The sequence below is a fragment of the Branchiostoma floridae genome, unplaced genomic scaffold (assembly GCF_000003815.2).
Source record: "Branchiostoma floridae strain S238N-H82 unplaced genomic scaffold, Bfl_VNyyK Sc7u5tJ_168, whole genome shotgun sequence".
In the NCBI taxonomy this organism is placed as follows: Eukaryota; Metazoa; Chordata; class Leptocardii; order Amphioxiformes; family Branchiostomatidae; genus Branchiostoma; species Branchiostoma floridae.
Genome location: NW_023365788.1, coordinates 392,368 through 404,359, shown reverse-complemented (window position 1 = coordinate 404,359; position 11,992 = coordinate 392,368). Strand labels below are relative to the sequence as shown.

The following is an 11,992-nucleotide window of genomic DNA, read 5'->3' as shown; positions in this document are numbered from 1 at the left end:
TCATAAGAAAACTTGGCTCCAACATGTAAAACAAATACTTGATGATAATGGTTATTCCTATCTATGGAACTATGCTCACTCTAGAATAGACAACAAACATATTTGTACATTGTTAAGGAAAAGACTGTCAGACGTGTATGTCCAAACCTTTTTCCAGCAATTGTCTAAAGATAACGGCAAACTAAGATTTTACAAACATATCAAAACCGAATATGCCATGGAAACCTATCTATACCAGAACGACGCTGACAAGAGATCCAATGTATGTAAGATAAGAATCAGTGCTCACTCACTAGAGATAGAAAAGGGTCGTTATAAAAAAGTGCCAGTTCAAGATAGATTGTGTAAATACTGTGCGACGGATGCAGTGGAAGATGAAATACATTTTATATGTAACTGCCCCCATTATGAGGACGAAAGAAACAACCTTTTTGACACAATCAAAACATTATTTCCAACTTTTCACCAGTTAGTAGACCTCAAAAAAACTATATTTCTGTTAAAATCACAGAACCCACTAATCATTAAAGAAGTGGGACTTTTCATCAGCCACTGCCTCCAAAGAAGAAGTCAAACCACCCAGTAAAGAAGTAGAAGCATGTACATAGATAGCTGACGTGTGTGTATTTAGAATAGACACTTGTTACTTTTCACTGTCTGTATCATTGCAATTAGCCTACGGGCATGGATTTGCAAATAAATAAAAAATATATAATCATAACTTTATTGCACAACAATTGTATAAGGTACAAGGTATGGCTTTTATGTGACAGGGACGGTTTTCAGGTAAAAAAATACGCGCAACCTTCTGTCGATCTTAAATATAGACGATCTTCCATCGATACGCCCGAAGATCGTGGATAATGTGACAGGGGTATAAACGAATGGATAAAACCCTTTGCAGGTTTAATTTTTCAATTCATTACTTTTACTTGAAAATCACTATTAATTAACCAATAATACTGAAGCCAAGATGTGCCAAGCTCAAAAACACTCAAAAGTATAGTGCGTCGCTATTAGCAACTTCGGTTCCTCTCTCACACAGGGGCGTTTCTTGAATAAAGAATTATAATTTCTTCTTCTCTCAAATCTACAACGTGCCTGTTTTGTTCACGTGGAAAGAATGTCCCTCACTGCGAAAGATTAGAATGACAATCGTTGACACCCTGGCGCACAAACGCAGTGAGCCTTTTATAACTATTGTGGGTTTTGGATAAAACGCGTGGCTCCCAAAGACAAATACTCCGGTTAACTGTAGTGTCAAAGATGCAAATGCGATGTAAAAGACAGACTCGGCGGATATCTGATGCCAACTGAAAGAGGCATGTTTAACTATATCTGTAATTTCTTCCGACATTTGCCTACCTTTATTGCTTCATATAGATATAGATATCTCCTTACGCTTTTAGCAGTATGGGAATCAACCGCGAGGAGCAAATCTTGTATTGTTAGAGCATGGGGTGTTCAACACGTTGTATCAACTGTACTCTACTTAATATTTTATAATAAAGGGGGATAAAAAGGCCACACGTCCTTCAACAAAGACCCAAGGCCTGTTCAACAGGTTCGCGTCCTCGCGAGGCGAATCATATGTATTAAGACTATCTCTTACAGAGACCTCACGTGTGACCCTAACAGACCTCTGCTCTGTGTAATTACCTGTGAGTCAAACAGTAATTGGCGCCGACCTTGAGGGCGGGATATGACCATCTAAAATGGTCGTTCCTGTGTCTCAGCACAACTCAGGAAACAGAACACAATTAGCAATGCTCCACGTACCCATAATTAAAATAGATAATCAAGCTAAATGCCCACATTTAATCTTTGTTTTGTTTTCAAATTATCGCGCAAGTGTTTCTTTAAAAAATGTTAACTAGACGTAACTGACAAGAAGACTGTGCAGTACATAAAGTTACTGACCAAGGCCATATGGATTACTTCACAAGTCATGCAGGGTTCATGGCATTATGCCTCTGAACCAATCACAAGAAACTAATTACCAAAAGCAATTGTGCAAAAAAGGAGCTCGGACCCTTTTTTCACCGTAAAAATCAGTCTCGTGGGATCACAGCATTTTCTAAAACCAACTAATCCATACTGGACTACATCACAGTGACCACCATTTAGGGTTGAGCTGCACCATTTTAAGCAACATTAGCTAAATAAAACTGGACAGGCAACATTTGCGAGTAAATACAGCACACTTCACCAATTCCCCGCCCTATGCAAAAGTGGACCGTCCCAATGTGAATTTTAAAAATGACAAATACCTTGCAAGAAGTTACACTTCCATTTGGACTTCGCATAAATTTATGCTGGTCAAAGAATTCATTTAAAAATTCATTTAAAAGTAACCCTCATGTAAAAATGGACTTTTCCAGTGGTACTCGTGTGTAAAATAAGTCCAGAAACAATTCCGCTAAAATGGCTTCTGCAAAGCAACCTTTAACCCAAAACTTAATTTTAAAAATGCCCCCCCTGTACAATAATTGCATCTTCCAGCGCAGCCCATGTTAAATGGTAAAATGCATCAGATCAAAACCACTTCCGCTAAAAAAATTGATTTTAAATTATCACACAAGACCATGAAGCTGAATTTAACCCCCCCCCCCCCCTTAAAAGAATGGACACTCCCAGTGAGACTCCTATGTAAAGTAAAGCAGTCCAGAGACACTTTCGCTGAAATGGACTTCTGCTAATCACCCTATAGTCCAAGAATAATTTTTTTCGCTCCCCCGTGTAAGAATGGACTCTTCTGATGAACCAACGTACAACGGTAAAATAGACTAGTCTATCGATTTAGGTTATCTGATTGGTTTTTCACTAATCGAATTCTACTTGCAGAACCAACCACAGTCCAAGTACAAAAGGGTCAACGGCCTTTTTGTCAGTTGCTTTCGTGGCCTGTAGAAACTAATCCAAAATTCCGCAAAAAATCATAAATGAATCATTTTATCATTTTAAAGCGGTTTATGCTACGGATTATACTTGGATCCTTTTCAATAGATATGACACATTTTAGATCATTTGGTTGCAATACCATGGTACATGAGCCAAAAGTGTATTATTTCGGTCAAAAATCGCAAGAATGAGTATTTTGTTGTACTGAGTGTTATTGTCATTTTTGCCACTTGGCTGTAGAACGCTGACAGTAAAAACCTTATCTGTTCAACATTTCATGATATACAGAATCTCCTGTGAAAAAGTTGTGATTGAAAGTAACTTTATGATAAATGCTATTCAGGCGAGTACAGTGGAAGTTCTTACGAATCTATTGAACTGATATTCCTATTGCCCATACCCAGTGCACATTATGTGGTCACCAGCATGGCTGTGTGCGGTCGCCTGCTGTCTGTTGGCTAATGGCGTTTCCTCCCAACCAGGTAAGTAAATGTCAGGGTTTTTAATTATCTTTGTCTCTGCATTATGCATTATGTTTTTTGCCTTGCTCAGCGACTTGGTATGCGAATGGTATATGAAATAAGGCATTTATTGTATTCTAATACCCCAATATATTTACCTGTATTTTCAATTGTTTGCGCTGATTTGAGAAAATCAAAATAAATACAATTTGGTCTGAAATTCGAAATTTAAAATTGTATTCAATGTTCCAACGTCTTAGTTTATACAGTGTATCAATGTTACATATATGTCTGTGTATTCATGTATGGGTACTAACACCAGGATACCACTGTCTGTGGCCCACTTGTTATTATCGTTTGCAATATTCTAATAAATCCTTTCATATGAAGTAAAATATTCACATTAAACAAACATGTTTATTTCCTTCTGCTTGTATTCATGCAAATTGAAAGGCTGTCTTTTTTTTACCTGAAAATCTTTGAAATTTTTTTTCTTGTTGGACCGGGCCAGAAAAACCGGACCTGAAAAAAATCAGTAGACTGGATTTTGGACCGATTAGAAAGTGAACCGATGATACCGGCAGGCGTTCACGCGTTCTGGGTCCAAGCTAGGTCCAAGAGAAGTACAAAAGCGCATTTTTACCTAGCTTCAACAGTCAAACTTCGATTTTGGTCAAGAACAGACTGAGGCTGTTGATTTGTTTAATGACGATTGGATGCCAAAGGATGTGGGACACTCCATGAAACAGAGTCTTTTGTAACGAAAAGGACCATTGTTTCTAATGTTTCCCAGTCTTTTCACAAACAATTAGTATCAGTTTCAGGTCCTAACCTGGACCTGATTCTCTGGACCTGGACCGTACATGGACCTGAGTTTCCTGTACCAGTACAGTACCCCCCCCCCCCCCCCTATCCATATCTTTGAATTCATTGGAAAGTCACGGCTGTATTTGTAGACATTTATTACATTTCTTTCTTTCTTGTCAGCATGCGATATGAGCCTGACGGCGGACAGTGGGTCGTTTACCAGTCCGAACTACACAAACAACTACCCTGACAACAGTAACTGCACATACAAGATCTCTGTCACCCCGCCCAAAGTCATCAGACTTACGTTCACAGACTTTAACACTGAGGAAGATTATGACTTCGTGTATGTGTATGACGGAGACACAGTTGATCCTTCACAACTGATAGGTAAGAAATCAAACATTCTTCAGGAACAATGCCTGGAAGTTACGAAATGTTGCTGAAAAGAGGGTAGCTTGGTCGATAGTTGGCCACAGTATGCTTTTTGGTTACCGCGTCTTTCGTAGGAACAATGCGTATTGTGCATTGATGTCGTTGTTTCTAACAGAGAAACAAAAATTTTAAGAAGTGATGTGGTTTCCACCCAGACAAACAACATAATGATTGTGTATTTCAAAAACTGAAAAAAATGATGAATATTTAAATGGATATTTTTAAATGAATGAAGACCTTTATTGTACAATTTTGCCCAACCGAGCTAAGTATAGGTCACAACAAGTCATGATATTTTTTTTGCTCAATTAGATTGCTGAAAATTATCATAATACAAGTTATTAAATGACGATGCCTTGGTGGTTAGAACGGTTGGTACAGGGCATTTGTTAGGGCATTAGTCATCTTTCCTGGGGTAAGCTCCTTGCCCAGTTCCTTCATATCATTTTTTTCAAGCTTTGTTCTAGCTATATAGTCTACTTTTCAAGTACGTAAATTAGACAATAGATAAAATCTTTCAATTGATTAATATGATCAATAGATAGCTTCGCTTTTGGTACAGCGTCTTTCAAAGCTAAAATTCTATCCGATTTGTCTGGATTAAAGCATACAGTACGGGACGAGACTGAATCCTATTTCAACCTTTTCTTCATTCATAATTATAACTTTAGGTTCATTACTTGCGTACTTCCTTTTCTCTTTCTGCGTACTAAATATGTCCTTCCCTGTTGAGATAATTCTAGTACACATGCAATTATATTTTATATATATAATGTGGTCTAATTCATTTGTTTTTTACTGCTTCGATAAAAGTAGCCAACAGGTTGACGATTCTTGGTCAAGTATCCTGCAGGCCTGCTTTGTTCAGCTTTTAGAATAACTTTCTCGACTATTTGTATCCTACAGGCAAGTTCCATGGAGCAAGCCTCCCTGATCCCAGGACGTCAAGTGGCAGCGTCATGACTGTGCGCTTTACCTCCGATGAGTACGAAACAAGAAAGGGATTCCAGGCCAACTATGCAGCCGAGGATAAAGGTAATATCATCTCAATAAGCAAATCGAACAAAACTTTTCTGAAATCAGATTTATTATTATTATTAATATTATTATTATTATTAATATTATTATTATTATTATTATTATCATTATTATTATTATTATTATTATTATTATTATTATTATTATTATTATTATTATTATTATTATTATTATTATTATTATTGCGCCTTATAACGTTTAAATTGTATTACTCATAGATAGTAGATATTTCCCAGGTCAATGTGTAACTTTGGGGTACTCTGATATATCATTTGTCAAAACCCTTTATCCCCTGACAACAGTTCTAAACAGTATTTAGTATACTTCATTGTATTCTATTTACTAGTAGTTCTCTTTGACCTAGGAATAATTCTTATCGTTACGACTTTAATCATGCTCTTCGAAAGAAGTAGTGTGTTATTTACCCCTGTAAGAATATCAAAACAGTGCTAGAATTAGCCCATTTATTACATCTTTTTATACACAATTTATTTTGATTTCCAGTGTTTGCTCGGTGTGGGGTCGGCCAGTACCGGTGTGCTAACGGTGTAACCTGTATAGACGCCTGGAGAAGGTGCGACGGAAACAATGACTGCAGGGACCGTAGTGACGAGGATGCGAGCAGTTGTGGTGGGTACAGTTCCTAATCAATAGGAATCTAGGAATTTCGACTTGTACGTAAAAAAATAAGGCAGCGTTTGTCTTGGATGCGTACGAAGTTCGTAGTTTATGACAAGCATGCATACATACTTAAAATCTTTGAGAAGTGTTTACATATATTTGTTGATTTTTTTTTGTAAAGTATTTGGTTTGTGCAATTTCACATCACCGATTCACAGTTTTTGGAGGGTCACCTTATTTCACATAGAATAACATTTGACGATTCACATTTTGAAAATAAATCACATTTGGGGTTTCACATTTTTCTAAACGAATTCACATTATATAACATTTTCTTGCACTAAAACCACATAATTTCTTACATCTATGCACCACGTAGCGATATTAACGACTTCTTCTTTGTTTATGACAAGCTTTATATAAGCTTTTTATAAGCTCTGAAAGGGTCACGTGACCTAATTCGATTTTGTAATTATTCCAGCATGCCAGTTTACATGATTGAAGTTATTCTTAATAAATCTATATAACCTTTTGAGATGATTGGTCTCAAGAGCAATGGTAACATTACTTGATGCATTTTCCTTTGTTTAGCGTGTCAAGACATTCCATCGTCGTTGACGATATGCAGGGGCCTTGAGTGGGGCTCAAAGATGACACTCCCCAACCCACTGGACTACAGTCACACCACGTTGGACATGGTAACAAACTCGGCAGCATTCACCGACCTCGAAAGCCTTGCCGAGTCTGATTGCCACCCCCGTGTTAGAGAGCTCGTCTGTGCTACCATTGTACCGCGCTGCGAGGCCAGGTAACGCATTCCTGTCTGTTTCAAACTCCTGAATGCTGGTTTGGTTGCGTTTGGTCCACCAATACCTGGATACGGATATGTCGTTTCCATAAAATTCTAATGAATGATGGCATGATGGCAAGTAGTTAGGTGAACTTTTCTGGCCACGCAGTCGGGCCCTGTGACGCCACGGTAGAGTGTTTTGCCCGTAACACAGACGGAGGTCCTGGGTTCCAATCCGTATATGCCGCTGACCGCGAGGCCCTTTCCTCGCTTCACTCAGATGAAAATAAGTACATAACTTTAGTAAGTATCATCCCTCGGCCCGGAGAAAGAGAGCCACAGCTCAAGCACGTAAAAAGATCCACCACACAAGAGTATTGGACCCTCCCAGTGTGTGTGAATTAATCAAATCTGTCCAAATAAATTATACAACTTGTACTGTTCAGTACAAACGCCAATCGACGGTTTACCGAAAAATTAACACATACCTCGTTTTTTTTAAATCCAAAAACGGGAATAAATTAAAGGTAGAGTCACTGACTGTTATGTCGTCATCATCACTCAGCCATCTTCTTTGTTGTTGTTTTAGTCCGAACCTCCGACAAAAGCTGCCCTGTCGTTCTTGGTGTGAAGAGGTGAAGTACTCCTGTAATAATGAGGACTCTTGGGAAGCTTTCCCCAACTGTGAGATTTTCCCTTACACCAACTGCAACAACATCAAGACTTCAATGAAGGATGGTGGTAAGTCTATTCATAGTCAGCTATACATGTATGTCAATTATACAATCTAAAAATAACTGAGAAAATTGGCAAATGTTTTGTGCCTTCGCCGTGTACGTTATCTTAATTATCTTAACAGTGTACATTTTCTTCCAACGTAGTGGAGTGCTTCGATGGAAATGGTGCAAATTACAGAGGGGATGAGTCCAGAGCTCCTATAGCCGGTGTAGACTGTAGCGCATGGAGCGATGAGCAAGGCATCATAGCGTATTACCCCTGGGCAAACCTTGTTGGCAACAAATGTCGTAACCCCGACGACTGGAATAGACCATGGTGCTACAAGCCAGATGGGTACGAGGATTGTGACATCGTGCCTTGTAACAGTAAGTCGTCAAGTTATGTTCTTTTTTGACCGTCAAGTTAATTAGGGTACATATAGGACATATTTCTTTCGTTTTAAACAACATTTTGAAGATGGTCATTATGTTCTATTGCGACGTCCTTACAAATCGCTTTGTTGACGCTGACGCCAGCGTATCAACAACGAAAGTATTGTAGACTTTGAAGAATTTTATCTGAAACAAACACATGCACACAAACATTTTGCTTCACAGTGTTATAATTCTTGTTTTTTTTTTTTTTAGTAAAGGGGTGCAAGGATCCCGGAAAACCACAGTTTGGTCAGCGGTCTCCCAAGCTGAAGTTCTACTGGCCTGATGACACAATTACGTACACATGTGATACAGGTTACAAGTTCAAGAAAGACACTACGCCCAACAGGGCTCTATGTGTAACTGATGACGAAACAGGAGAAGTCGACTGGGAAACAGATAAACCTGAATGCGAAGGTCATCTCGTTTAATCAATCTAATATTGTTGTATCTTGATATGTTTCACTTGGAAATGTAATTCTGATAATGATTGATTGAGGATAATTAAGTACTAGGTAGGTACCTTAAACGGAACAACCTTGTACCTTAACCTGACGCTGTGATGTATACAATTAACATGTAGAATATAAATTTCACAATGTGACTGTGGCCAACTACCTCCTTCTTTCTCTCTTACCCTCTCTCTCTGACTTTCTGTCCAACCCACTCTGTACCTATTGCGATTGCCGATATACATATTGTAGCAATTCTAGAACACTTTGTCTTTGGAACTCTCAAGTTCAAATCGTTAAGGATGCCAAATAAGATCTCTCGCACACATACATAGCTATGGAATAAACTTACCACCAGTCTTAACATTTGTATTACAGTCGACCAAAAATTCCAACTACAAAAGGACCTTCTGAGCGCAAATGTCTACAACAAGGCGGTGTCTCCCACAACTAGTTTGAATATAAAGGCATATGTGGTCAACGTCATCAACTTGGTAAGTGAGAAATACCAGATGGCAGAATTTCAAAACGTCGCTATGTCCTCAATGAATTAGTATGAAGACTTTTTCCGCCACGTTGATTAATACATTGAACTTTTTTTTTACCTACTCAATATTTTTGATAGAATTTACAGATACACTCTCAACGGTTGCAAACAATTTCCTTTGACCACCAGTGTCTTTCTAGTGTTGAGTCTTGTGTCCGTTGATGAGAAAACATTGTTCTGACTAACAAAGCACTAAAAACTGATCTCCGACCAGATCGGTCGCAAAAAGCATACATTAGCCACCGATCTATTCCTATGAAGGCTTATGTTCTCTGAATTCACAATCGTAATGGCGTCTGTTTTGTAAATTCCTTTCAGGATGAAAAAGCGGAACAGATAGTAACATCCTTTAAAGCTGAATACGTAAGTTCATTTTCCTCAACTCACAGTCATTTTGCTATTACTTGTAATGACGATGAATTCCTATTTTGATTATGATAGATAAAGACTTGCTATCTTAAGACAAAGCATATACAAAGTGTGTGTTGTTGTGAAATAGGTACAAAAAAGAGTTACATAAACCTGAGTACCCTTAGGTTCAGTTACAGAGAAGCAATGCAGTTCCGAATGCACAAGCATGATACCTAAATTAGCATCTTCTACATTAATCAAAAGAAGATAGATATACTTTTCAAACGTACTTATTCTAATAGCAAACATATCGCAAGTGACTCGTTTGTAATTCATTTTTACACGGCTGTTTATTTTCTAATCAGAAGTATGTGGTCTTGTGTATGTTGTTTTTGTATGTAACAGGCATGGAAAGACGACCGACTGGAATGGGAAACCAAACAATATGGAGGATTGGATCGTATGTTCATCCTAGATGATCAAGTCTGGAAGCCAACATTGATCCTGGAGAGAAAGTAAATATTTCGTCATGTCTTTTTGTGCAACCTAAAGTAATCTATGCTCCAAATTAACAGCAGGGGATATTTAGAATTCTTCCATGCTCATCCATCAATATTCGTTACGACTCTTATGTTAGGATATAGGAGAATTCTTATACACATCTAGGATATACTTACAGTGCTTACGTTTCGGTGTCTTGGCCACGTTTGGGATAGTGTTCTCGCCTCAAAAGCGCCACCTACATCGGCTACATATATCGGCGAGAAGCAGAACTTTAGTAAGAAGTTCTAAAGAAGGTGTCTGACAGAAACTGAAAAGTAAGCACATTAAGTATATCCTGGTTGTGTACAAGAATTATCCTATATCCTACCAACCTGCTGAAATTATTTTCGACTCTTTTCTTTCTTAATTCATTAATGAGAAAAAAATGGAAAGTCAAAATGCCAACTTAGCCAGGTAGGAAAGCTTAAAGTTATTTTTTTCTTATCAGCGCTGACACAGGTTATAGTGGCGGGTTTCCTAAGTCAGAGGTCAAGATTTTGAACAACGGGGAGGTGACCTGGCCTATTGAATCACTGACCACCACGACCTGCATCCTGGACCCCTTCCTCTTCCCACAGGACAACATGACGTGTGCGGTGTGCTGGAGAGCTGGGGAAGAGTACACAATAGGTATATATGGTAGTCTGGATATGTCTACAACTAAAAATTCATAGATCAAAGTTTATGTCTTCCTACACCAGACGCATAAAAATCACAGTAGCATACCAAGTAGTGTCTTTTTACCTTCCCATCATGCAATGCGTGCATACATTAATATCACTAGCCAGGGAATTGTGCCATGTGAATATCATTGTGCCCAAACTTCACCAAACAGCAGTGTTTTTCTGAAAATACTATTGATTGGTGGTAAAGAAAATGATGTTTGTTGAAATGTTTTTGTAATAATTGTTGACAAATATCATTTTCTTTACTTTCCCATACTATATCTTTACTATATCTGAACGCCAGAAAGCCTTCAACAATGACAAGACCAGTACATGGAAAATCTTGAGAAACAAAATACAACAAAAGATCAAGAATGCCAGACAAACGTTCTACAGCAACAGAGTGCAGAATCTTAAAAAGCTAGACCCAGCTAACTGGCATAAAGAAATAAAGTCAATGGCCAACATGAGGAAAACCAATGCTACAATCAACGTGGAAGGAATTCCTGCCAACAACACCAAGGCTATTGCAGACATCATCAACAACACACTGAGCAATATAACATGTTCTTTGCCACCCCTGAACACCAGACAATTACCAGCCTTCCTCCCTGCAAGACAACCCCCCGAAGTAAAGGTGTGGGAGATGTACCACAAACTCCAACACGTTCGAGTCCGTAAGGCAGCCGGCCCTGACAACATTACAGGCAGACTGATCAAGGAGTTCGCTTACGAACTTAGTCACCCACTCACAATGATCCTGAATACTTCTCTGGCGGAGGGGTGTGTTCCTCGGGAATGGCACGAAGCAAACGTGATACCACTTCCTAAAACAAACCCACCATCTTTGAGTGATCTCAGACCCATCTCACTGACCTCCCTACTGTCTAAAACATGTGAGAGCTTTATCGCCAAGTGGATTCTTGCTGACATTACCCCACAAGTTGACCCCAGGCAATTCGGAGGTATCCCGGGAAGATCAACAACTCATTGCCTTGTTGACATCTTAAATCAACTTTCCAAAACCTCAGACCAAAGAGACACTATAAGTAGTCTGGTCCTGACGGATTTTGCGAAAGCATTCGACCGCATAGATCACACAACCGCGATTTTGAGTCTGATAGAACTGGGATGCCGACCTTCTCTTCTTCCATGGCTGAGTGACTTCCTGACTGGGAGAAAGCAACGTACCGCCTACAAGGGTTCATGTCAGAATGGAGGACACTGACA

At 38.8% G+C, this 11,992-nt stretch overlaps 1 protein-coding gene across 1 annotated transcript in view; it reads left to right on the top strand.

Moving 5' to 3' along the window:
* Positions 1–3,309: 3,309 nt before the first annotated feature.
* The window catches only part of LOC118408511, a 99,540-nt gene continuing 90,857 nt past the window's right edge, over positions 3,310–11,992 (top strand). The window contains exons 1-12 of the mRNA XM_035809327.1: positions 3,310–3,383; positions 4,350–4,559; positions 5,511–5,639; positions 6,147–6,272; positions 6,855–7,071; positions 7,643–7,794; positions 7,935–8,156; positions 8,418–8,621; positions 9,035–9,150; positions 9,522–9,566; positions 9,960–10,069; positions 10,546–10,727. Of these exons, the coding sequence (XP_035665220.1) occupies positions 3,314–3,383; positions 4,350–4,559; positions 5,511–5,639; positions 6,147–6,272; positions 6,855–7,071; positions 7,643–7,794; positions 7,935–8,156; positions 8,418–8,621; positions 9,035–9,150; positions 9,522–9,566; positions 9,960–10,069; positions 10,546–10,727 (1,783 nt within the window). The 5' untranslated portion in view covers positions 3,310–3,313. The remainder of the gene's footprint in view (positions 3,384–4,349; positions 4,560–5,510; positions 5,640–6,146; positions 6,273–6,854; positions 7,072–7,642; positions 7,795–7,934; positions 8,157–8,417; positions 8,622–9,034; positions 9,151–9,521; positions 9,567–9,959; positions 10,070–10,545; positions 10,728–11,992) is intronic.